This window comes from Ovis aries, chromosome 7 (genome assembly GCF_016772045.2).
Source record: "Ovis aries strain OAR_USU_Benz2616 breed Rambouillet chromosome 7, ARS-UI_Ramb_v3.0, whole genome shotgun sequence".
Taxonomy (NCBI): domain Eukaryota; kingdom Metazoa; phylum Chordata; class Mammalia; order Artiodactyla; family Bovidae; genus Ovis; species Ovis aries.
Genome location: NC_056060.1, coordinates 35,368,657 through 35,396,249, shown reverse-complemented (window position 1 = coordinate 35,396,249; position 27,593 = coordinate 35,368,657). Strand labels below are relative to the sequence as shown.

At 41.2% G+C, this 27,593-nt stretch overlaps 2 protein-coding genes across 37 annotated transcripts in view; both read right to left on the bottom strand.

Annotated features, from left to right (window-relative positions):
- MAPKBP1 (mitogen-activated protein kinase binding protein 1) overlaps positions 1–10,807 on the bottom strand; it is a 51,295-nt gene extending 40,488 nt beyond the window's left edge. For 2 of the 6 annotated variants that reach the window (XM_060419108.1, XM_060419110.1), the window contains exons 1-2: positions 10,713–10,807; positions 9,940–10,161 (exon numbers count right to left, since the gene is read on the bottom strand). In XM_060419108.1, the coding sequence (XP_060275091.1) occupies positions 9,940–10,056 (117 nt within the window). In that variant the 5' untranslated portion in view covers positions 10,057–10,161; positions 10,713–10,807. Of the gene's footprint in view, positions 1–3,492 lie in introns of all 6 variants that reach the window. The other 4 variants (XM_027971701.2, XM_027971700.2, XM_027971699.2 and 1 more) reach the window with 3 other exon arrangements.
- A 2,228-nt stretch (positions 10,808–13,035) lies between these two features.
- Positions 13,036–27,593, bottom strand: part of MGA (MAX dimerization protein MGA) — a 150,445-nt gene continuing 135,887 nt past the window's right edge. For 25 of the 31 annotated variants that reach the window (XM_060419077.1, XM_042253008.1, XM_060419079.1 and 22 more), the window contains 6 exons: positions 25,648–25,699; positions 23,281–23,487; positions 21,802–21,913; positions 20,562–20,795; positions 19,419–19,595; positions 13,036–18,327 (listed from right to left, as the gene is read on the bottom strand). In XM_060419077.1, coding sequence (XP_060275060.1) covers positions 17,051–18,327; positions 19,419–19,595; positions 20,562–20,795; positions 21,802–21,913; positions 23,281–23,487; positions 25,648–25,699 — 2,059 coding nt within the window. In that variant the 3' untranslated portion in view covers positions 13,036–17,050. The remainder of the gene's footprint in view (positions 18,328–19,418; positions 19,596–20,561; positions 20,796–21,801; positions 21,914–23,280; positions 23,488–25,647; positions 25,700–27,593) is intronic. The other 6 variants (XM_042253011.2, XM_060419089.1, XM_060419081.1 and 3 more) reach the window with 1 other exon arrangement.

Here is a 27,593-nt window from a genome sequence, read left to right as displayed (position 1 = left end):
TGTTTTTTTCTACTTACAAAAATAACACAGACTCATTGTAAAAAAATTCCAACATTACAGAAATATAGAAATGTAGATAGTGAATGTCCACCATAATCTACTCTCCCTCCCTGAGGTAACCAATTTTAACAACAATTTGGTATTCATAGCCACATAATTTTTTCTATGCACATACTAACATACATGTTTTAATAAAATATAATCATTAACATAAAAACTGTTGCACAGTTTGCTTTTTGTCACATAATAGGTTTTGTATACTCTCTCATGTCAGTATATATAGATTGACTTCATTTTTTTCAACAAGTACAAGGTATTTCATTTTATGGATGTACATCAATCCCCTATTGATGGTTACTTCAAAGATTTTACTACTGTGAATAATGCTCCCTAACAACAAAAAATTCAGTTATATATACTTTTGTGTGGTGTAAATGTTTGCATAGAATAAAATCCCAGAACTATAACTGCTAGATCAAGAGATGAATATGTAAATTTTCCTTCTGAAGGATATTACCAAGTTGTCCTTTAAAAAAATGGTTAGGTCAGTCTCTGCTTTCACCGACAGTGGAAGGGTATTAGTGCACTTGTTTCCCCCCATGTTCAGATATATTTTCTTTAAGCATAAATTATTTAAACAGGTTATTTCACTCTTGTCTCATATTAGAAACTCAAAACAATGGGTCATAAAATTAATGCGTTTTCACTCTGCCTTTAAATTCTTAGTCTGAAAGGAAGCTCTAAGACTAACTCACTTCCCAAATTATTTCCCAACATAAATGAATTAGCTCCCAAAGAAGAAAAAAGTTCTATTTGTTTCTATAGATGCTATTGCTGTTAAAAAGCATGCTTATTACTCTAGTGATCTTCAATCAGACACAGTAAATTAGGACTCTCCCCACTCCCGGTTCACTAGTTTGATGTTTTTTCATTCCCAAAAAATATATCCATATCCCTGAAATAAATTATACAGTAGTTAGTATCAAAAAGAATATTTGCTAAGCCATTCGTTTTGGTCCTTAGTTAAAGCATGGTTGGTACAAGTTAATATTGGCAAGGAAAAGGACACAATATAAAGGTGCAAGGGAGGATGATTCAACGTTGGAACAGAAGTTGAACCTGCAAAAAAGGACTTCTCACAAATGGAAACGTGAACGAATACCTTGCCGGCAAATCAGAAACAAATTCCTGGATATTCCAGAAATCTATGGACCCTGATAATACTAGCAACCCTATAACAGCTGTAACCTTATTTAGCTTTTATAACGTGCTTTCACGTTCATTAAACCTCATTTAATCCTCACAACAGCCCTGGGAGGAAGCTGTTTAGTATTCTAGTTTTACAAATGAGAGAGAAATCAGCGCCCTCAGAAGTGAGGAAGCTGTCCCACCAGCCCCCACTATGCTCTACCACCAACCCCCTCACACCCACGCCCACTCCCAGCACGCAACTGGAAGTATGGTGGGCATCACTTGGGAGCCTGGTGGTACTGCAGAGTCTTGGGGTGGGTCTGAATCTTAACCTGCATTTTAGCAAGGCCACTGGCCTCTTGCCCCCACCCGTTAATTTGTCTATATGTTAATTCCTGGAAGCCCTGTTCACTAGCCATTTCTGGGTTTGCTAAGAGGGAAAGTCTCTACCACAGTGGCATGGCGGCCTCAGAAGGGAGACCAAAGCAGCCTGGGGACAGAAGGACATCCTAAGGAGAAAGGCCATGTTTAGAAAAGTCAGCAGCAGGTTATTATGTCATATGAAAACCATCATGTTGTGCAAAGATAGTGTATTTTTCCAGCTAGAAGCTGACCAACAGTGTCAGGGTCCCAGAGGCAAGCAAGCCCGCAGCCTGCCTGTTGCATGTTAAATCCTGACAAGCAGCTGCTTGCTTTCCTCCAGGCAGTAGTTGAGTGATGGCAAGAGTCAAGGTTTCTGAGCATGCTCCCAACTCCTCCTTCATGATCACAAAGTAGCTTGGGGCTTCCTCTCCTCAGGATTAACTAGGCCAGCCGCAGGAAAGCATGCATTAAGATCCCATGTTTTTGCACCCCTGATGTTATCACTGTTGCCTACTTGAGGAAATAAATCAAGATAATACAAATTTCACATCAAGTGAGGCAAGGCACTTGCTCAAGGAACTTAGCAAACCTGGAGCCTGCCCAGACAAACAGAATCAGGTGGGCAAATGATGTCATTTTTGCTCATTTCATGTTCACTGAAGCCCAACTATCATCATCCAGGTCAGCCCCGACACAGGATATTCCAGACTCAGTTTCTTTCACAGAAAACAGGCATTTCAACTCAGTGACTCTCCACAATTTCAAAGACAAGGTCAGTTTGCATAGGGACAGCTACAAGGTAACAGAGGTGGAGAACTGGGGTGATGAGGGAGAAATTTGGGCTAGGTAGTACTAGCAAGCCACCAGGAGTATAAGCTACACAATCAACTGCCATCTAGGAACAAAGCAGTTTAAAGCCTCATGATACCCCCCTACACACACACACACAGACACACACAGACACACACACACAGACACACACACACACACCACCCACCCGCCCACCCAAAGCATCTGTTGGTCTCCACTTCACTCCCCCACCTCACTCCAACCCCGAGAGAGAAGCAGCAACTGCTTGTGGCTTATCGTTATCTGGAACCACACAGCTGTGCCCTGTTATCTTGACATTTGCAGACCCACAGAACCCCACAAGCTGTACATTTTCTAAGGATACCACAGGATGAGAAGCTGGGATATAATCCAGAAAATCTGGAGTTGGGAGTGGGAAGAGGAGCAAGGACATAGAGGGACAAGGGTTAATGAATGATGGTTCTAAAACAACAGTCTGAGAAGTTAATTAAACTAATTTTATAGGGAATGTTGGGGGAAAAGTATATTTTTTAAAGTACTGCTCTTTTCCAAGCTGATCACAGATGTGACACTTGGCTTCAGCAATACTAGGCATATTTCTGTGCTCAGTGTTATATTTCACACATGAAGATTCCCCGGGAGGAGTACAGGATAAAGATTAAGATCAGGCTTTGGAGTTAAGACAGCCAAGATTTGAATTGCAGCTCAGTCATCCACCTCTCTTAGCATCAGTTTCCTCATTTACAAAATGGAGATAGTAACAGTACTTACAGTACAGTACTTACAGTACTTACAGTAGGGTGGTATGAAACTTAAATAATGTATGTATATACTTGGCACAGTACACAGCAAAAAGCTCAACAAAAGTTAGCCATTATTACCACTATAAATATTAGTATTTCCGGTATTATTACTGTAAGAAAAAGACAGGAAGCATGGACAACAAAAGTTGGGAATGGGTGGTTCCAAAAGGCATACTACCTGGAAATGGGGAATGGCACAAATCTATAATGGATGGAAAAAGAAACTTGAAAAGTAAAAGAACAGCTAGTCAAGATTAAGTCCTCGGGTACTTAATTTTTAACAATAAAATCATCTTAATTACATATGACAAAAGCCTCATCTCACCTTAACGACACCATTAGCATCACATCCTTCAGAAAGTACCAACACCTCGGCAGCATTCTGTTTCTTGACTTGGGTGGTGGTTACATGAGCAATCATTTTATAACTGTGCACAATAAAAGGCTATATTATTATATTTCATAAACTTTTCAATGTCTATTATATTTATTCCACAATTTTTTTAAGTTTTTAAGTGCAAGCACCTTTAATGGGTCAGCCAAACTCACAGAGAAACGGCCAGAAGCATCACTAAAGGAACAGAGAAAGCAAAGAGAGGAGAGGCATGATGGGAAGTCAGAAATTGTAGTGAGCTCCACGCGAGTGAGAAGCAATGCTCAAACCCAGAAGAGGCTGAGGAGTTCCTTCTCAGGATTCCTCCCAAAGAGAATGTGACAAAGTGGAGGTGGGGGGAGAATAAAAACAGCCATGTGGTTTCACAAAATGTTGTTCCAAGATCTTCCAGTATATTTAAATCTCAACTATGAATGTAGGGGCAGGGAAGGAAAAGTATGTTTAGCTCCATTCCAGGTTTAGGGGAAGAGATAAAGTACATAAACTTAACAAATCTAAACTAAGAAGAGAGGCTGTTTTATAGACTAGGGAAGCAATACACAGAGCATCACATTCTGTGATGAGTGAGGGCAGAATTCTCTCCCCAGAAGTCAAAGAGGAGATAAATATGAACTCTTTCTTCTGGACGCATCCTTCAAAACCAGAGGAAAATGCTGTGGCCAACTGAGAAGCACTGTGGACTTGCTGATACAACTGTCAGGAGGAAGGAAACCAAGATCTGGAAAATCTGAACAACCAAAATTACCAACCTTAAGGATCCACACTGCCCAGTCTGTTTGCCACACTCACTTTATTTCTTACACTCCCCGTCCCTCCCTTTTTTTTTTTTTTTTTTAAAGAGGTAACAGAAACTAAAGTAAAATCTATGATGTGGATTTGATTCAGTAAACTCCCAAAGAGGTGGGCAGCTCTCACTACACATCTCTACTGAGAATTACTATAAAAGAAAGCTGATAGAAACCTGGCCCTGTCCTACATTAAACAACAGAGCCCAGAGGAGAGGCTTAGCTGGCAGCAGTGGGAATGTGATGTATAATATAACAAATCCTACTGAAAACACTGTAGCTTTTCTTCCTACCAACACAGCAGTCTAGACATGAAGGAAAAACCAACAGATACTCCGAGAACAACAGGGGGACAGCCATGTTCCCAGAGAAGCTTAGTGTGAACAAACACAGTCCCAAATTTCAAACCCTGAACTGTTTTCCAAACAAAGGGGCAGTGATATCAGCCACAAGTTCAACTTGAGGCTCGGGGGGTTGACAGAGAGGGTACAGAGCTCAGGCTGAAGCCTCATTTCTATGAATGTTTTCTCATTAGTCAAGAAATGAAAACACACAGATAACAAGTAGAAGAGGGAGGGAAGTCGAGAGAAACACCAATGGCCCCAAAGATACTAAAAATATCAGCAAGAAATAAGACAGTCATTCAACCTGATCCAACAGGGGAAACTTGCCCTAAATCACAAGCTGAGAGAGGGAAAAGAAATGTGGGAAGTAGCAGTGCTGTTAGACCCTGAAATGAAAGAGGCCAAGTAGATGAGGGGAGGCTCTGCAAGACAACTTAGAGCCCGAAGAGGCTGGGCTATTTTAGACAGCAAAGCAAGGGGTGCTTGATTGCGGACAGAAGAATCCTCTCTCCCCAGTGAGACTTACTTTGAAGGCTGAGGGCAGCTGCAGGCACCGGAAGGAAAAGGAAATGGAGATCAAAGGAACACGACCAGGAGGACACCTCACTCTTTTCACTGTACACCACCTGTTCTGAGGAGCTCACAGCACTTCACAAGACTTAACTGAAGAATATACTGGAGACAGAAAATGCAACAAGAACTTGCCCAAGTTCACTCACAAAAACAGGTGAGGGGCAGGGCTGCTGGCCACAGAGGCCTCTACTCTCGGTCATCTATTCTAGGCAGGGAACCCAGAGACTGTGTATTAAACATGAAAAACTCTGGGTTGCTATGAGTCCCAAGGGGAGTGGGTAATGGAATGGTACCAAAAAAACCTGGCCAGGACCCAGGGATTATCATAAACTTTCCTATTTTTGCCCCCAAGGGAAATTCCTGCCAATCTGTAGTAAGTCAGTGATCAGCTCCTTACAAATGACCCTACAACATGGCACTTCTCTCAGATCTATCCCTGATATAGCAGTTTCAGAACAAGCAGTCCAGAAGACACTGTGGAGATTTGTGAAGGCACAAGGAGAAGCATATAGTTACTGAGATAGCCTTAAATATTCCCAAGAACCCTCAATGAGGACTTGAGTATGAAGTCAACAGATGTCAGGGTCCTACCTAGCATGTAAGCCAGGGGTTCATAACCCAGCAGTGGGCAGCTGGTGGAACTTAATAGATACACAAACAACAAACTCTACCCCCTGCGGTTCTGATTCTATATAGACAGGATGGGGCATAGGAACAGGGACTTTTTAGAAGCTGCACAGGTATTCTGATGTCTTAAAGCTCTCCTGACTATTCCCCCAAGCTGAGCACCATCAAGCTAAATCCAGTGATCTATAAATGCTTTGAAAATGAATATGATCCCCCTCTACCAAATCAGCAGAACACAGAGTCACAATACTAATATCTGGGTTCAAACACTAAGCAAAAGGTGAAATTAGATTACTGCCAGTTTTTTCTTCTCTATGAAACTCACCTACACAAACTTTTCTCATTGCCACATATTAAAAGGCTCAAAGCACCACCATACAGTCAGGAAGGAGTAACATTGAGGAAAGAAATCGGGGTTGGGGGGACGAAGAGTAAATTAGACTTATAAAAACAGAACCAGAAGAAAGCTGCAGTTACTTTGCCATCCATTGTTTTCAAAGGGATAATGTATTAATATATAACTCAGGTTGGATTAATGGCTATTAATAAGGAAGATGATTTCAAAACCTCCCTTATTCACTTCAAAATCCAACAACCCTCCAGGACAGGCAATGCTTTTGTATCCCTAACTTAAATCTTGCTTCCTTGGCTCCAGTCCATTTCTGTCCTTTGTTAAAATGAAAAACAACTCAGCTCCTTCCACATAAAAATCTTTCAGAAAGTTTAAGAAAAGAGGGGGAGGTTTAGCCACCAAGAACACATACATTTGCTTCTTAAGGAAAACCACAGTTCAACCAAAATGAGAGAAAGAATTGAAAAATTGCACAGGATTTGAAGTTGCAGGGTGTTTACAGCTGATAACCTTGAGTTCCACTTCGTCAAGACTCAGCAGATCTGGCATAAAACCTCAAATTACTCTTCTCTAATTCTGTTACACTGCAGAGACTTTTTTCCTTCCCTCAGACAAAGTATAATAGAAATCCCAGCTCTCACCTACTCTCTCTAATAACTTAAATCCCCATCTCTACTGGCTCTCACTTTGGCTTTTAACCATATTTTAACCATATTTTTAACTAGGTCTCTTCTGAATTAAGAAACTTTTAATGAGCACTACTTTCTGGATATATGTACTACTCTTTCTCTCTAATGCCCTTCACACCTAAATAGGATGTGTCTCTATTTCTTTTTTAAATTTCTTTTCAACATTTTATTATCTCTAATTTTGATTTCTAAAGAACTCACAAATTCCTCCTGAACATTTGCTCTTCTTCTAGAATTTACCTTCACTATATTTGACATCTTTTAATTTTTCTCATCCATTTATTCATTTAGTATTTAGACCATTCCTTACACTGTACTAAGCCTGGTGATGTAAAGGAAATAAAGAACATGGCCCTGATCTTAAGAAATGAAGACATACGTAAAAGAACAATTAGGGACTGGTTCCAAGGTAGTAGGGCTAGTCTGAGAAGGCCCCGTGGCTCCAGTAAACAGACTTGGATCTAAAAATAAGTGGAGAATTTGGTGAAAAGGCTACTTTAGATAGAAGGAACAGTTATGATTCAAAGCAACAGGCCATATGAGGTAAGAGCTGCATAAAGGCCCTCTGTCACTTCCTTCTTTGCCCCCAACCGCCACAAAATACGTATGTCTTTTGGTCTTCAAATTTTGCTTCAGAGTTAGTTATCCATGAATCACAAGCTCTATGACTGTTACCACAGCTACCACATATTAGAGCGGCACATGAAGCCCAGTACACCAGGTCTTCTGTTGGTCACAAGGCAGGCTTTTAGGATCATCTCGCGTAGCCTTCAATAAAGAGTGCAGGGAGTCGGGCATCTGCAAGAGGCAAGGCCGGAGGCACGCAAAGGCAGCTACTAGTTTTGGGTGCTAAAGATATGCACCGGCACCCGAGCTCAGTCAGCCTATTCAAGGGTCATTCAACTCCAGCTAAGTATTTCCTTCATTCACAGCTCTAGGACAAACAAAGCCATTTAAAGCAGTTTGAAGCACTGAATTCCTATGTGAAGCGGGGACGTTTAATGGTGATGCCAAAGATTCCAGTTTTCACTGTTTTCCTGGAGAGCTTCTCTTCTCTTGTCTCAGAACTCACAGTTCAAGCATCCCTTCCTCTGAAAGTTTTTTCCTAATCCCCCTAAGCTGGTTTAGGCTCCCTCCCCTCTACTGCCATAAACACCTTTATACATACTTCCAGGACAGCATTCGCCACATCATGTTGTAATTATTTGTTTACATGTCTGACTAGCCACAAGCTCTTTGATGGCAAGGATGTTTTATTCATCACTGATTCTACACATAATCGGCACTTAATAAATGTTTGTTGAATGTATTAATGATTAATGATTAATGACATGGTGGGGGCTTCCCTGGTGGCTCAGATGGTAAAGCGTCTGCCTGCAATATGGGAGACCCAGGTTCGATTCCTGGGTCGGGAAGATTCCCTGGAGAAGGAAATAGCAATCCACTCCAGCACTCCTGCCTGGAAAATCCCATGGACGGAGGAGCCTAATAGGCTACAGTCCATGGGGTCGCAAAGAGGTGGACACGACTGAGCGACTTCACTTTCAATGACATGGTAAATTTTAAAGAATGGTGACCATACCTTCTGGATTCCAGACCAAAATTACAATAAGTACTAATACCGAAGACTAAAATCCCACCATACATTTCTATTACCTGTATCATTCTGGGTTAGAAAAAGAGGCCAAAGATACAAGAAGATGGCTCTAACAGTGCCGGTTACTGCCAAGTAACCAGCCAGGAATACGAGAGCCTCCAAGACCAAGAATGATCCAGCACAACAAACAAGTGAACAGAGCCAAATCCAAGACAGTTGTCTATGTTTCAGGCTCATTCTCCTGCCTTTGGAGATTATGAACAATGATCAATGAGGGCCCCTGGAAAAGTCACTCTCTCCACAGCCATGGAACCTTGTGGCCAATTATGATTCCTGCTGAAAGAATATACAGGAAAGGTGGTCTTTTGTGACCAAAGCCAAGTAAGCTTTCGCTAAGGGACAGGGATCTGAGTTAAGCCCTCCCAGAACTCCGTCATGCTGTACATTAGCATTCCAAATCATTTCTCACGGGGTTCACTCATCTCTGAAGAGATGCAGGCAAGGCAGTAAAATGCTGCTGTCTCAAATGCCTCTCCCTGTAGCAACCCTGCACCACACAAGGCCACTGTGTTTACAGGCTGCTAATATGACACAAAAGTCTAATCTGATCCTGTGGGAACAAGGTCCCATGTTCCCTCAGGGATTAAATAAATTTAGTCAGCTTTTGTATACTCCCAAACTTGTGGGGCTCTATGAAGTTGAAGAAAGCATAAACACCACCACTCAAACAAGTGAGGGGATGGAAGGGGACTTGGTTTCTGGAGAACTTCTGCAGTAGGGTGGGATATAGTGAATGAGATGAGCAGTGTTCAGGGGCAAACCAGAATTTGCTTGGCTGGCAAATACTTGGCCCTTTGTATGTTACCTTTTCTAAAAAGCCAAGAAACTCCAGTTAAATTAATTCAGGTCTCTTGAATAGACAAGTAAATTTGTTTTGACCCCAGGGAAGAGCATTTACCAAGCCAATTCCTCTGACTAGGTGTTTTAGAATATTTCTGGTACCACTGTCTTACAGAAACCCAGCTGTGACACTTAACACTTGTGGTAGCTCAGCCCTTCACAGGATACGTGGTCTGACTACCTTCTTCCAAGAAGGAAAACCGAGTCAGCATATCAACTGGCTTCCCCAAGCACAGACTTAGTTTGTAGTGAGGCCACAACTGAACCCTCTTGCTGCCTTCCTCATGCTCTTCGCGGATGAATCTCAGCATGCTCACCCATGCGGCTCTTTTCCCTTTACCTTGTAACTAAATCATTACTTTCTTGAGCGCAGAGATGGTCCTGTAGAGCCACCATGAGCTTCTAGTTCTCCTCTTTCCCCAGAAAGAGTAAGGTAAAAGATGTACGTGGAGCAGAGAAGGGGAAGGGAGAGGAGGGACGGGAAGGGTTGGCTTCCAGTACCAGGACTCACCTTGGAGCTGAGGTCTTCTCGCCGGTTTCCTGCCTTACTCCTGCGTAATTTGATGGACGGGGATCGCAGAAGGTTCTTGATCCGGCTGGTAATGGTTGACCCCTCCACAGCCATCATGATGAGGAGCCCCCGGGACAGCTCCTGGCCCAATCCTGAGACTTGCCTCAACAGCGGCAATGCTTTCCCACTCCACAGGCCCTGCCGGTATGCCCTCTTACTGACCTGAGATGGTAGAGGCCACCTTACCTTCTGCCTAAGCCGTGCCTGCAGCTCGTATCTCTAGGTAACTGCTCTCTCCCTTAGCCTCATTCCTACCTTCAAGCCCTGCGCGGTTTCTTAAAACGCCTTAAGGACAGACTCAGGGAAAGGGGGCGTTAAAAAGCCTGAGCTGCGAAGAAATGCCAGGCCCACACCTGCCAGAGGCGTTCAACTAAAAGGATAAGATGGGCCCTAGAAGGGCTAGTGACTGGTCCGATTCCCGTTAACTCCCAACTGTTTTCATGGCAACAGCAGCGTCTAGAGGAGGAGGACCCCGAGGCTACCAAGGAGTCCCGCAGCGGTCGTGAGCACCTGCGCCGGCGGCCGCAGGGACACTCAGCCCGGCGGGGCTCGTCTTGGCCCTGCAACTCGTTCTGCCACGGGGGCCTCCCTCCCCCACCCACGACCCTCCCGAGCTCGCTCTCAGGCCGCCACGGGAGCCCTAGATCTTTCACTTTTCGCTCCCTCAGAAGCCCCTACTACTCGCCAGCGCCCCCGCTCGGGCCCAGCCTCACCAGCCCCCGGGCGCGAGGGCCGCCCGGCTCGCAGCGCCCTCAGGCATCGCGCTCAGCGATTTCAGCTCCGCTGCGGCAGCGGCAGAAGCAGCTATGGTGGCACGAGCGGCTCAAAACGCGAACTACCGTCTGGGCTCAGCCACCAGCTGGGTAGGAGGAGCGGAGGCGAGGGGGCGTGGCCTTTTACGCACGGGGGCGTTCCCAGAGTGGAAGAGTACGGCTTACGGGGGCGGGGCCCAGGAAAGGGCCTAGGAAGCCGAGGACTGGGCATTCAGGAACCACGGATTCCGCACAATGCAGTCGCGACTACGGATCCTAGAGGGAGGTCGTCAGAACACGGCTTCAGAACTGAGAAAACCAAGCCTTTTATGGTATTATCAGGCCTGGTTCCCCCAGAGAAGCGCACTTCCCAGAACCCTAACAGGACGGTAACCACGCCCCCAGCGGCACTATGGTTGGCTTTTAATAGGCCCGGGGGACCGAGCTGAAACTAACTCCTAGCTCAGAATTACAGGACTGGGTACAGCCATAAAGTCTGCTCCTAAGCGCTGGGATTTAAAGTGGCTAGAATAAATTCTGCTCGCCGCTTGCCGGGCGCGTTGACCTACATGGAAATGATTCTTCATGAGTAGGTCGATCCCTACGAAGTGTATTGAACGAGGCAACCTGATTGGCCGCGGTGGAAGAGGAAGGAGCTGATAGCCTAGAATAGAGCTTTAGGCGGGAAGGGGGCGGTCGGGTCAATGTGCCGATGAGACGTATTGGTTTCATATTTTCTTTAGCCTCCAATGTTCCATCTCATTCCTCATCCAGTTAACCAGTTGCTCCAGCCATTTTCCATGTTCCTGTCAAAACTCACTCACGAACCCTTTTCCTTGATACTGTTACTTTGGCGAGATCACTGCCAAGCTTGTTGGCACCAGATTCAATAGTAAAAGTTTTTCTAGCTCACGGGTCGGGGAGAGAAGTTGGGGGGGATGGCAGAGTGTGCACAGAAACACCGTTGCCTATTATTTAATACGTGTTTCAACCTGTTTGTTTTCTAGGTGCCTTTCTGCCTAGTTGCTAGAGAAATTACCTTACGAAAAGGTTAACCTATTCCAATAGTTGGGCCCCAGAGAAAGTAAACTGGTATGTCTCCTATCTGATCCAGACCCTTAGGGGAACCCTGGGGGAGATGACATGTTAGCAAGAGGGAAAAACTCTTAAACCTACTGCTGTGAGTGGCTCTTGCACTGCCAAGTGGCAGAACAGGTATATACATGTGTGAGAACTGTAAAGCTAACAAGTTGACATAAACGTCACTTCTTGGAAGACCAGTTGGCAATAGCTACCAGAGGCAAAGATCAGGGAAGTCACCTCTTGGAAAACCAACTGGCAATAGCTATCAGAGGAATGACCTTTCCTTCCTTTCAACCATGCATTGCAGAGGTAATGAAATATAAAATGGTATTTTCAAATCTGGAGGAGGTGGTCAGGGTCATTACCCATAGTATGAATAGGGGGCTGGTTCCTTTTACTCCTTGCTAGTCTGATTTTGCCTCCATGGCGGCAGGAATCAATGTAGTACTGCTGATAAAGGGTGCCACCTGGTGTCCTTACTTGTATGCTGCATTCCCTAGTAAATCTCACCTCCACCCATTAGAGCTGTCCTTAATTCTATCTGGATCATTTCTCACTTACCTAACCACTCATGGCCAGGAAAGTCACTGGTCATTTCCTATCCAAAGCTACTTAGTTTATCCTCTTCAGAAAAATGTTCCCCAAATTACTCCCATCTGAAGCTGAAGTTACAGAAACAATACAAGCTCCTGCTTTCATTGTCTAAGATGATCTGGCAAAAACCAACTGAGAACAGTGTAATGAAGAGACTGAAGTCTAGAATCTGGATACTTCCAGTCTAGGATCAACATCACATATTTTTAATTCTTCACAATTGAGTCCTACCTTACTGTCTAGGATATGTACCATGTAGACTTTTAAGTACCAATGTCGGAAATAGGCTTGTAGGCTCAGAAAATAATCATCCCAGGTCTAATGTGAATAGACTTTTCTTCAAATAATTGCTATCCCACCCTCCAAAATGCAGCTGACCCTTAAACATGTATTTCATTGTTCATATGCTATTTCACATTTTATTCACTTGTCTATGTCCTCAATATGTATACATGGTTGTCAGATTCTAAAATTCCACCATCTAGGAAAGGTGTATACAATTGTCTGTTTTCACGATCATAATTAGATCAGATTTTTAAATTTACCCTAGGCTTAATATACAAATAGGTGCAGTTATAAGATCCTGGAAAACTAACAGGCTAAACAGTTGCTCATCAATTCAAATATTTATTGAGCACCTTTACATGCAAGGCACTGTGGGACAGCTGAGACCAATGTTTGCAGTTGGAAACAGGAAGGATCTGAAAACAGTGCTTCCAAGACTGCTTTCTTATTTAACAAAATCTAACAGCACAGTTTACAATGACAGAATTTAGTAGTTTAGGTTTGTCTCAAAATTTCAACTCATCCCACGGTTTAGCCTTCTCACCCTCCACACACTTCCATCCCTATTAATCAGCACTTAGCATATCTTTGTAGAGCAGTTCAGTCATATGCTACAATATGCTACAATTATGCCTCAGTTCAAAAGTTGTATCAAATTATTTCCCTCTAACTTAATTTCAAAATAGCATTTTACTTTTTCTCCAAATGGCAGTAAGTCTATATATATACCTCAGCTTTAATTTTCTCTGCACCCAGCAATTCATGTTCATGGAAAATTTCATTAGAGATAACACAACATGAAATACTGATGCCCTTATATTTTCTTAAAAATCAACAATTCTGTGCAATAAATCTATTCTGATTCTTGGTTATCATCATTCTCTATAGAAGTATCTGAAAATGTGCCTACTTTGTGCCTCTGTGCATTGTTTTTTGTTTTAATCTGAGAGTGAGGAATAAGGGTCATCATTTTTCAGACTATCTTCAAAGTGCATTTACCTCTCAATTCACCTGATATCATTCCAATATCTCAACTAGTATAATCAGAGGGAAAAAACTATCTATACTACTAAACCCTGCTCCAAATAATATATGGATTGTCTGCCTTTCTTCTGTGTTCAAAACGGTTTCAAACTTGTTATAGAAAGGCCTGTTGTTTAGTATCTCATAATTCTGGGGAAAAAACATTACACACAGTGATATGTATGAAGTTTATATAACTGGACTTGATCTGTTAGTGACCTTAGTTTAGTGTCTAAAGGACTCCTTTAATAAAAATTTTTGTAAACTGTGACTCTAGTTAACCTATAGCTTGCTTTAACAACATCTATTGTCCTTAGCCACTAAGACTATGGGTAACAGGTATGTTATACCCTGCTCACACTGGTACTAGGAGGCTAGCCATTCTTCACTGTAAAATGACTTCTTGAGACAAATACTTGCCATCAAGTTGTATGAATTTTCAAATTCTCCATGTAAAACATGCTGCAAAGATTAGAATACCAAAAACCTCCCCCAAATGGCATGTCAGAAACTTTGAAAACAGTAAGAATTCCTATGATTAAACTCCTTCAGTGGAACCCCTCCCAGATGTCTCAGAGCATCAGAATTCTCTATTACAACTCAGCACAAACCTAGCAACACCAAGTCCTGCTTTAATTATTGTAACTGATTTATTTCAAGTTTATACATTCTCCCACTGACCAAACTTCTTCTGTTCTTAGGTTTCTAAAAAAATAGTCATTTTTCAAAAGCAGAGAAAGAAAGATATATATTTAATATATAAAAGAAAAAGCTAAATCTGACATAATTATATTCTTAAAAACATTCCATTTATTTACAGATGTATAAAAAGGCGAATTATTGGTCTACTGAGATCATGCTTCTTATAGTTAGGGTGAGAGCTCACTATCTTCCCAATTCCTCAACTCTTCACTCAACTACATCTTTCATAGTCACACATGAATTTTCATAGATCAGTTTCTCCTGGGGTAAGGTTTAAAGGGTTGGAGTTTTTGGAGATCTTTAGATTTCTTTCAAGACTGTAGGATTGTTCTTAAGACTGAGCCCTCCTCAGATTAGCCCTAACAACTCCCTAGTTCTAAGAGGTCTTGCAAACACCATTATTGGGGGGGGGGGGGGTGGTTAATAATGACATCTGCAGCCTTCCTTGAACACACTGGATCATCTCTCATTTCTATCTCTGGACATCTTCCATAAACAGTCAAATATCTTCCCATCAAGAAATGAATACTACCTATTTGTCTATTTTCTTCTAAAAAAGGGAACAGTGTTCAGAAGCAGAATGGTCCTTCTTTTCCTGAGGATTACTCGCTCACTTGCCTGCTCCTTGGCTGACCCTCAAAAGCTTTAAAAGCCTTGGAAAGTCAGGAGGGAACACGAGGACAAGACAAGCAAAGAAATAATGGGAAACTGTTATACCTGGATTAAACTACTAGCATCTCCAAGGACAGTTATTAGCAGGGAAGACAGGTGCTGGATTCCTTGGCTAAGGCATTGAATGAAATCTCCTGGGTAAAGAGAAGTGGGAGGGATAATGAGAAGCTGAGGGGCACTCATCACCTACTTCAAGCTCCTTCAGTAACCTTTAAAGGTGGAAAGGCTGGAGGCTGATGAGGAGGTCAAGAAAGGCAAGTAGCATAAAAAAAAAAAACCAACAAAGAATGTGTTCGCGGTGCAATTCGCAGAGGAAACTTTCCCACCCTTTTCAATCTGTTTATTACCAGAGTTACTAGAAAGGGAACCAACCACGGAGCTAATAGTTCACTAGCTGGCTAGGACCATTCCAAAGTTGGTTTCATAACCTAGTTCTGAAGATATGCTGAGTGGGATTTGGGATAAAGAAGGCAGGGGATGTAGAAGAAACAGCACTGCCTAGGCACAGCCCAGGAACTGGAAGCTCTTGTGTTATTGTTTCACAACACAAGCAAATCCTGTCAATGAAGACAGAACAGGGATTACATTCCAAAATATAATTATTTAAGAAAGGCAAAATGCAGCAGCTAAATCCCAGTCTATACATTTTCAGAATAGTGATTCTTGCCCCCAGGAGTTTCCAAGAGACCCCTCAAGTGCACCATGATTATTTACAAACTAGATAGGAAACATCATTTCTATACTCAATACAAATCTCATCTTCTAGGTTGAAAACTTCAGCCTTTGAGAAATCTATGAAAACAACTATACAAAAATATAAATATCTTTATCTTTACAGGCTGTCAGACCTTCATACCCTGACAGCTAATGAGTGAAAAAGCTCTACAGATCATTGAATCCATGGTAGCAGATAATAAAAAATATATCTTGTGATTCAAATACTGCCTTATTTCCCTGGTAAAGAGTGCCTACTGTGACTTTTCTTTTCTTTACATCCTGTGCAGGTAACAGTGAATGAAACCTCCAAGCACCAGGAGGCTGGCTTGATTTGTGAAATACCCAGCCCCACAGTTTTTGTTTTCTTTTTGGCCACTGTCTGGTATGGGGAGGGAATGCTTATCACTTTACATGTCTCTTGAGTGATGTGATTTGTGAAAGGGGAAGGGCTCCCTGTATGTCTACCTCCAAAAAACACATTCAAGGTAGAAATCCTTGGTACCGTGAAATGGTCTTCTCAACACCCAAACACAGTAAGGGAGAACTAGTTAAATTTTTACATCTCAAAATGATTACCTTAGTAATAAAAGCTTTTTTAAAAGCATTCCTACTTTACCAGAAGGCTTAGATTTATAATTCTGATTGAAAAGGTGAGGGAATGGAAGCTACTTAGGATATGAAAGAAAAGAAAATTTTGTTGAATGATACTAAGTCCTTCACTTTGGTATTCCATGGTACCCATCCTCTCTCCCCCTATTCTGAAACACCAACTAAAAGCTACCTCTTCTGGATCCCTTTGCACAAGTGCATCACATTCCTTGGACTTCAGACTTAAAACAACAGCTATCAACTAAGGTTCAGTCCATAGCAACTCCTAAGTCTCAAGCAGCTTTTACTCTGGGAGGGAAGAACTAGGAACCACTATGGACCTAGTCTTGTTACAAATTCCTTGGGTAAGAGGGGCACCTCGTGTTCAGTAATGGATCGCATCTTCTTGGAGAGGATGAGGAGACCCAGCACCACAAGTGAGGTAACACATTTTAACATGATCAGAATTTCATAGTAGTTAATTTCTTATATGGATGTCAGCACCCTACCCCCTTTCTCTACCATCATTCACCACATTTCAAAGTCAAGGATCACAGTTCCATGACACAAACAGGTGCCTGCAGAGAAAGGAGGTTTCCCCTCACAGCCTGGCTTCTGCCTGAGAACAACTAAGTTCATTTCCCTGCAGAACTTGGCGAGGCCCCAGTGTTGCCCAGTTTGGCCACAACAGGTGCCAGTGTAGGCATCACCTTGCTCTCCCGGCATTCCTGATCATTCCCTGTTAAGTTCATTTTGTGTCCAACAGACCCAACTTTGGCAGCTACAGGTGCCAAACAAGGCATCACCTTGAGACTCTGACCCTCTGTATCACTGGAAGGATTAGCTACTTTTAAACCTAGAGGTGCCAGCTTTGGCATGGGCCTCCACAAGGTGTCTGCGCTGCTGTTCTCCAGGCCACCCTTCATGTGGAGAATGGGGGGTGAGGACACGCTTTCAGGCTCAGCAGGGATGCCAGAAGCATTCTTCCCTTCATCCCCCGGTTTCCTCTGGGGAACGAGGGAGTCCTTTATCTCAGAGTCAATGACAATCTTCAGCACATCTGGTTCAGAGGCTGGTTCTGCAAGTTGCTTTTCACTTTCAGAAAAGTCATCATCTTCCAAGTGCAAGAGGAGGGGGCTGACAGAGTCACTCTCCCCTTGCACATCAGGCAATTCCTTCAAACCAGTTCCCAAGTGGCCAACCTGGAAAGTTGCTCTGTTCCCAGGAGGAAGCTTACTGATAAAAGCCCGGCGAGCATCCCCTGGGAACTCTGTATCCAGAGAGCTAGGCAGTTCAGCCAGGCTAACAGAGTCATCATTTAACTGCTGATTAAGAAAGGCAATCTCATTGAGCAGAGATGTCAGTGTCTCATCAGTATCATCCTCATCTTCCATACTAGTTAGCAGTTCACTGGGATCCAATGCTGCTTCCTCTATAGCTGATGCTACCTTTCTCAATTCCATCTCTATGCTTGAGTCTTTGAGATCTTTCATCTTTAATTTATGAAATGGAGACTCCTTTGTCTTCAGTCTCTCCCGTCTTGATTCACTCTCTTTCCATTTATGCTGACTCCCTCTGGTATCACCAGAAATCTTTTTGGGTAAGAATTCTTGTGCTTCTTGCATACTGGAAACATCAACCATTTGTGGACAACCAGAATCTTTATGTGACAGATAAACCTGTGCTGTACCCAGTGCCATTCTGACATCTCTATGGTTGCCTCTGGAAGAGATTCTACCCAAATCTTCACAGGAGTTATCCTCACTCCTGACAGTGTTTTTCAGGTGGTCAGGTGGCTTGCCATCAGGAACTTCATGGGGGTATTTGCTGCCACTCATATCTACCAAACCTCCCTCTGTTGCCAATGATGTCACATTAACAATTCTTGGCATCATAAATAAGTCGTCATTTTCTAGGGAAGAAAAAAAAAAACTCATTTATCTATAGTGGTAAGCACTCTCTCCCATTCATACCCAATAACCATCTCAAAGGAGTTAAATTTTCACCATCTACTTTTAGCAAGAAGATGAAAGGAAATACTAGTTTTTCAAATTAGAGTTAGCCTAACAAGAAAATAGGTAAAATTTAACCAAAAGACACACTGATATTCCATCATTAATAGAAGTCCTATTTAATATTTTTTATATAAATGCTCCCCAAGTTTATCTTTTTGTCCTGAGGCAGACACGCATCTTGACTCTGCTCACCCAGTAACTGCTACTCTGACAGAAAGATGAAGCCCTAAAGGCAGCACTCTAGGAAGATGACTCCTCCAGACTGGGTTTAGCAGTGTTAGTATTGGTAAAGATGCCCTTTTACCTTAACAGAAATTAAGGTTTGTAAAACCTAAATTATCAAAGTAAAATTTCCTTTTCAACTCAACTCCTCATTGCCAAAAGAAAGGGTGCTCCAACTTTATCAGGTTAGTAATGTAGGAGTGCACCATCTTTGAGTACAACACAAAACTGATACATATTTATCAACACCAAAAGCTAAAAGAATGACTCCTCACATTCCTTTTATTTTCACATCTTTTAAATTCTTTCCCTAATTAGAAACTGGGCTTCCCAGGTGGAGCCAGGGTTGAAGAACCCTCCTGCCAATGCAGGAGACACGAGAGAGAGGGATTTGATCCCTGGGTAGGAAAGATCTGGAGGAGGCCATGGCAACCCATTTCAGTATTCTTGCCTGGAGAATCCCATGGACAGAGGAGCCTGGAGAGCCACAGTTCATAGGGTCACAAAGAGTTGGACACAACTGAAGCAACTTACCACACAATTAGAAATTAGGAGAGATCACAAAATAGTTCCCATCCCCAGGTAAAAAAAGACCAATTGATATCACAGATAGAGCCAAACAGGTTCCAAAGAGACCCCTCTCATACAGACTTGAATACAATGGCTCTTTATTACTACAGAATATATTCAAAGGCTTTCTCCATCACTTTGAGATACCAGAGACAACTCTTACACCACCCATTGAAGACAACACTTAAGACAATACCTGATTGAGCCACAGCACTACTGGCAACTTGAGGTTTCAGATCTGTTTCTAAGAGAGCAGGAGAAACAGTAACCACTGGTCCTGAGAATAGGGGACCTTTCAAAGTGAGCAATTGCCCTTGTGGAGTCATCACAATGTTGGCAGAGGTGTGTGGAGTATTAGAGGGTGAGGTATTTTCTGTAAAGAACATCAGAAATTAGTTAAGGATAAACGATCTTCAATTAATGCTAGTGTACAGTCTAGGAATGTAGGAGACATGCCTAAAACCACACTCTGACTTAAAAAGCAAGACATTTCAAATTTGTTGGGGAACCTCAACTTGCAATTTACTTTTTGAATGACTTTTCAGTAATGGTTACCTATCCACTGATTCTCTTAAAGGACAGAATTTTATTTTTGCTGAGGAACAGAGCTACGGAACCACTTTTTCAATGGAATGCTTCTGATGGTCTTGCTGGTGAAGCAGGATGAAGGTACACACTATTTTATCCCTAGGTTTGCTTTCCTATAAACCTCTAAGAAATTACTTCAAGCTTTTAGACCTCAGTTTTTCCATCTGTAAAATAAGGTGACTGGACTAGATGGTCACTAAAGTCCTTACTTATCTAGCAATAACATCACTTGAATGTGCAATGTGAAAACTAACTCATATTTTAGTATACATCACCACCTTCTTAGCTGATATAACAAACCAGATTTCCTTGGTTGCTACACTTGGCTATCCAAAGAGTAAAAGAGTAGAAAAGGATATACCATTTTCAGAGGATATAAGCAAGTAATGTAAACATAGTAATGTAACATAGCCTCACCTTCAAAATCATATAGGACAGAGTAAGAAATCAAAACCAATTTACTTTGTTCCTATATAGCAATTCATTGACAGACTGCAATCTGATTAAAAAGAGCTTGGTTAACAAAAATAAACTCCTACCAGAAATAAGTCTTATATTACCATGACGGATAACTTATTAGGATTTGCTTGAGTGTGTAAAGCTAGAAAATGAAATCTAATGTAGTTAATATTCTGCTTTTAATACAACTCATCTTTCATCTAATTAAAACTAAAATTATGGCCAAGATGTTCAGTTCTTTAATCTAAACCAAATGTTCATCTGCATCAAGGAAAGCAAATGTCCCTCCTACCTGTGGCCTGGTCTTTTTTTCTGGAAAGAATCAAAGGCTTCCCTTTCCTGTTATTTATAAACATCTGTCCGAGATCTACAGATGATGCAGGAGCTCCTTCCTGCTGTTTGCTAGTTCTGGGAGACACAGCAAACTCATCTGATCCCATCTTCTTCTTTCTCTTTTGTGCCTCTAATGCTTGTTGTTTTGCATAAATATACTCTAGCTTCTTCAGGACCACTTCTTCTGTCTTACCTATAGGTTGAGAGGAAATAAACTGTCACACTCTATAAGACCCCACATAATAATGAGAAGTCGAGTCCAGTTGATTTAACTATATCCCCAAAAATATGGCAGTCAAGAGTGATTATAATTGGGAAAAAAAAAAAAAGTCCCACCCAGTCAAAAGACAAGTCTGATGGTAATTCTGGGAACCAAGACTCAAATGAAGTAGTATTTGAAAGATCTACTAAGGATTTTCCTTACTAAAGCTGTTATTTATGACCTTTTTTTTTTGAGAGACATGAACCCCAAAAATCTTTATTGGGAGGCTGAAGGGCGAAGGTCTGTCTTCTGCAGCTTCTTCAGGCTGGCACGGGGCTCATAGACCCTACCTAGCTGGGGTCATGGAGCTCTCGTACTGTCTCATTCAGGGTCCCCAGGGTGACCTCTGTTGTTATCCCCACAGGATCTGTTCCAAAGAGTAGCTGGAACCATTATCTTGATGTGAAACCATCGTAATCTTAACTGGAGGTCTTCTGGGATCTGAGACTGGGCCGCATGGGCTTTCCACTGTCCCGGTTTCTAGCATGATGGGCATTCCCCTGTGCTGGATTTTCTTCGTGTTCCACCTCTACCGCGGGAGCTTCACTAAGTTGGGCTCCAGTTGTGCTTGGCCTCTTCCACGTGGAGGTTGTTTCAGCCAGGTTAAATCCGAGTCACAGCACCATAGAGGTCACGTGAGTGTATGTTCCTCGGTTCTTTGTCTTGTCCCAACGATTTGGAGCAACGGACATTAAAGCCCTCAGCGCGTCACAGCTCTTGGGTCTTGGACAAACCGTGTTATAGCTCTTAGGCAAATCAGTGTTACAGCTCTATTTTATTTAGAAGATAGCAGGAGAATCCATCCTCGAAGCGTGAGGGCATGCCAACCCAAGGGAAGAGAGTGGAGGAGCGCATGGGGGAGGGGGAGAGAGAAAGAGCGCACGCACGTGGGAGAGTATTTATGACCTTTACCAAAGATCATTCACCATTATCTCACCTGAAAGTGATGATACTTTCCGTATCAAAATATTCCGTTTGCGAGTCAGGAGATTCTTCTGTCCTATCAACTTGTCTGCCTGATCTGTTAGCCCCTGAATTTCACTGAATGCCTAGAAGAGAAATAACAATATCATGTCCATCAATTTTCTTTTTCTGAAAAACAGGTCAGGTCTACACAAATTTAATAAAAACTTTTAAATCTAATATTTTAGAGAACTTTATAATGTCATTTAAAACCATTTTTATTGTTTTACAAACTTATGGTTACCCCTGGGGAAACAGGTAGGAGGTATAATAAACTGGAAGACTGGGACTGACATATACATGCTACTATATATAAAACAGATAACTAATAAGAACCTACCATTTATAGCACAGGCTACCTTATTCAATACTCTGTAACAGCCTGTACAGGAAAAGAATCTAAAATAGAGTGGATGTACCTACATATGTATGTATGGGCTTCCCCGGTGGCTCAGTGGTAAAAGAATCTGTCTGCCAATGCAGTAGACACAGACTGGATCTGTGGGTTGGGAAGTTTCCCTTGAGAAGGAGATGGCAACCCACTCTAGTATTCTTGCCTGGGAAATCCCACAGACAGAGGAGCCTGGCGAGCTATAGTCCATGGGGTCACAAAGAGTCAGAAACAACTTAGGGACTAAACAACAACAATGTATATGTATAACTGGTTCACTAACACAGCTAACTAACATACTAACACAACATTGTAAATCAACTATATTCTAATAAAAATTTAAATTATAAAGTATACAAGTGGAAAAAAAAAAGTCAATTCCAAAAGGGAGGCTTTTCTGGTTTCTACTTCTAGGGAAAGTGATTATTTACGAAGAGCACCACTGAGTGGTATTTTCACTACTGCAAGGAGATATAAAACATTTTAACTCTGCTTAGATTTTAATAATCAACTTTAAAATCAACTCCTACTCTAAGCAAAATCTGGTTGAAACCACCTTGTTCTAGGGGGATAAAATGCTTGCCTTATACACTTCCAACCTTTAATTATAAGCAATTGAAACAAAATTACCTTAGCTATTATTCTACATGACAAAATTAAAATTTCTGTTAGCTTGAATACTACAGTTTCCTTTAAAGTGACTGTCAACCATTAAGAATTATGTCAAAATAGTAGCTGTCTTGTGTCTTTCACCATGACAAACTTTTCTAAGTGCTATGGAGAACAATAGTTTACAGAAATTGTTGTAAACAGAGTTTATCAGTTTCTAACTTTATTTTCAAAATGAATAATTAACTCTGCTGGTTCAGAATCTGACTTTCAATGAAAAGCAACTCTGATTAACATAAGGATTTTCTTCCAAAGGAATTTATTGGACACTCACTAGTCTACATTCAAATGATAAACACAAGCTCTATTTCAATTTTCTTCCTTTTCCTTTTATGTATCTAAAGAAGATTCTCTTAGTCAAGTCTTATTTGTCTCTCATTTACACAGACTTACCCTAGTAAGAATGAGACTTTTGGAAACCTTAGAAGAATGAAGTAACCCCAATGTGATCTTCAACTTCTCAAAGAGATCTCTCATTTCACCACGGCGGCGGCGTTCATTGGCAGTGTGTGTCCGGCGATAATATGCAAAAGCTTCTGCTTCTTTCTGTAGTTTTTCACTCCAACAATCAGGTTTTAGCTTTAGAGGAACTTGTGCAGCCTATCCAAACAAAAGATTGCCTCCTAAGTATCTTTCACATCTATCCACTTTTTCACCACACCAATGGCACTGTTCTATATCAGACACCACCCATCTTCTGCCTAGAGTATCTTAATAGCCTCTCAGTTGGTCCTCTTACTACCAGTCTTTCTTTTCTCCAAATTAACAGTGAAAGTAAAAGTGAAGTCGTTCAGTCGTGTCCGACTCGTTGTGACCCCATAGACTAGCCTACCAGGCTCCTCTGTCCATGGGATTTTCCAGGCAATAGTACTGGAGTGGATTGCCATTTCCTTCTCCAGGAGATCTTCCCGACCCAGGGCTTGAACCAGGGTCTCCCGCATTGTAGACAGACGCTTTACCGTCTGAGCCACCAGGGAAGTTCACCAAATCAACAGTGTAAATTCTAAAACATGCTAATCTGATATCACTTCTCAGCTCAAATATCAACAGTTTTCAAATGAGGGATTGAGAAAAAAGCTTATGTGTATAATTTATTATTGAGAGTTGTTTTTATGACACAAATTACATGAAAAACTTGACTAATGGAAAACAAGTTTAAAATTTTTTTTTAAATACTATAAGACCCTTTACAATTTGGGAAAGGATCAACTGCCACTCTTCCTAAATCACTGTTGTCTCCAACCATTCCAAAGTGCTGTAAATTTCCTAAGCACTCTATAATCCCACAGCTCCCTGTCATTACACAGGTTGTTGCCTACACCTATCCCTTTCCACCCTCCTTTATGACTTAACAATTAAATGCAAACCTTCACATTTTCCAGGAAAGTCTTCCTCAACTTTCAGGATGCCTTACGCTAACTTTCTCTCTTATTTATTCTAACTCTATTTTTAAATCATTTAAAGTAGTAGTAGATGCATACCGGGTTTAAAATATAAAAATGCAAAGAGCTTATAATAGAAAGCAACTGTGCCTTGTACCTATACCTGGATCCTCAGAAACAACCACTTTTATTCTTTGAGTTGCTTTTTCTGCTTAAGTCTATATCCTAAGTTAAAAACAGTATTTTTAACTATTTACTTCCTGCTATGCAGAAAAGAGTCCCTAGAATCACTTGGACTGCAAGGAGATCCAACCAGTCCATTCTAAAGGAGATCAGTCCTGGGTGTTCTTTGGAAGGAATGATGCTAAAGCTGAAACTCCAGTACTTTGGCCACCTCATGCAAAGAGTTGACTCACTGGAAAAACTCTGATGCTGGGAGGGATTGGGGGCAGGAGGAGAAGGGGGCAACAGAGGATGAGATGGCTGGATGGCATCACTGACTCGATGGACGCTGAGTCTGAGTGAACTCCGGGAGTTGGTGATAAGACAGGGAGGCCTGGCGTGCTGCAATTCATGGGGTCGCAAAGAGTTGGACACGACTGAGTGACTGATCTGATCTGATCTGATACAGAAAAGAATTCAGTTCACCACTCTCTCATATCTCACCATCCCATCTTCCCAATACAGATAAATCATTTAGTTCTTCTATTGGTCCCTTTACAACCAGAATATAATTCTATCTCCATTTCTCATTTCATCCACAATAGACAGTGTCTGTAAAACAAGGGTATCAGTACTCATATCCTTTATTTCTTCTTCCTTCTTTTACCTCCCAATCTGTAATTTGTACTTACACATTTTTCAAAATTGAAATTAATTCTTCCACAGTATTAAGTAAGGATAAAGAGAAAATCTTGCTTAATCGAAGTACCATGACATCCTACACAATATATTAAGAAAATCAAAGATAATTTATAATCTCATTGCTCCCTGAATTGCTAGCCATTATTTCAGATAACAAGTAATTTTTTAGGTCACTGGAAAAATCAGGAGTCTAGATAAGAAAGAATGCTAGCCTATTTCACATCACATCATTACATTATACAATTAGTTTTCATATAAGCAAATCAAGTTTCACAAATTCCATGCCCATTTTAATTCCTCTAAATTATTCTATCAACTAGGTGGGGTTGGAGGGAGAATTAAGGGAAAAAAACAGTAGTAGTGTAATTTCACTAAGAGGGGGGAAAAGCTGATTATATTAATTCATTGGTAAAAACAGCCCTAAAATAAGTCATAATTAATGTGTTTTACCTGTAAGGACAAATGTTATCAATTTTATTAAATGAGCAATTATCATTAAATATACTGTAAATACCTTTCGACTCCTTTCAGTAGCTTTTTCATCTGCAGAGACAGGCATACGGCACCTAAATAAAGACAGTATTTTCCAAAGTCTTATTGAAATTCAATAATCTAAGACCTATTTCAAACCATCCCTAACTGTCTAAACTGTGACTGGCTTCTTTTCTCATATTCCCATTTGTGACAATATAATTTATTCAACAATATCCTTTTTTCTCAAATTCTCCCAAAAAAACCCTAAAACTGCAAATTATATTTTTCAATTGTGAAATATTTCAAACATATAAAAACTGTACAAACAAAATACATAATCAACATCCAGGTATCTGTCATTCAGCCTAAGAAATAAAATATCGGCCTTCCGTCCTTCTCATATAGTTTTACTAGGAATGTACTGAGTCATCTTTAAAAAGAAAATATTGTGTAGCATTTTAAACATATGTAATGTGTATCTTTCTTCGACTGATTTGTTTCATTCAACATTACATATGAGACATGTTAATACTTGTAGTTTGATCATTTTAACTGCTTATATAGTATTCCAGTGTAACTTCTCTAAATTTTATTTTTTAGTATGTTAGTAATTATTTACGTTGCATCCAAATTTTCACAATGGCAAATGCTGGAATGGACAATCCCACACATGACCCCTTGTACATGTGCGTGAACCCTTCTAGAATCTATATCTAGGAGCGGAACTGATGTATAGAAGAAATGCACGCACATCTTCAACTGTAGTCACATCACACTGCTCCCCGAAGAGGTAATAACTCATACCCCCACCCGACCTGTAGTATGTTCCCAGTGTTCCACAACTAGACAATAATATTTCAGAAATCTCAATTTATGCCAATCTTCTGGGTATAAATTTGTAAAGTCATTGTGGTTTAATCTTTATTTCCCTTCATTACTTGTGAGGGGGGAACAAATCTGTGTATGTTTATTGGCAGTCCAGGCTTCCTCTTCTGTGAATTGCCCACAATATCCATTACTTACTTTTCTATTGGATCATACTTTTCTTTCCTTTCTCTTTAAAATTTTCTTAATCTTATTTATTTTTGGCTGTGCTGGGTCTTCATTGCTGCCCAGGGTTTTCTCTAGTTGCAGTGAGCAGGGGCTATTCTAGGTGTGTGGTTTGCAGGCTTCTCATTGCAGTGGCTTCTCTTGTTGTGGAACACAGGCTCTGGGGCATGGGCTCCAATACTTGCAGTACATGGGCTCAGCAGCTGTACCTCCTGCACTCTAGAGCACAGGCTTGATAGCAGTGGCCCATGGGCTTAGTTGCTCCGAGGCATGTGGGATCTTCCTGGATTAGGAATCAAACCTATGTTGCCGGCATTGGCAGGCAGATTTTTTACCAGCAGGGAAGCCCATGGGTCACCGTTTTCTTATTGACTTGTAAGAATTATTTTATATCCTTCGTACTAATCCTCTAACACATATTGCAAATATTTTCCTTACGGTCTGAAATCGCCTTTTTACTGAAAGAAATTTTTAACAATCTGTTCCTTTACAGTTTGTGCTCTTTAATTATTGATTATTCCTGGCCCTTTATTATGCCAGTCCATAAAGATGGAATCTGTTTATTGAAATCTTCATCGATTTTTTTTTCTTCATTTTTTCTATGTCTTTCAGTAACATTTTATAAAAGTCTTGCACAACTTTTATCAAAAATCCCAAACAGCTTTTTTGTATTTTTAATTATTTTTTTGTTTATTGCTATTGTTTTAGAACTCAATTTTAGTATACTGAAATTACATCCTGCAATATTACTGAATTTAAGTCTAATTAAGTTTTTAAGAGATTTAAATTCTTTCAATCATAACCAACAGGCAACTGAGGTGTTGTGTGTGTGCTCAGTCATGTTCAGCTCTTTGCAACCCCATGGGCTGTGGCCTGCCAAGCTCCTCTAGCCATGGTTTTCTCCAGGCAAGAATACTGGAGTGGGGTGCAATTTCT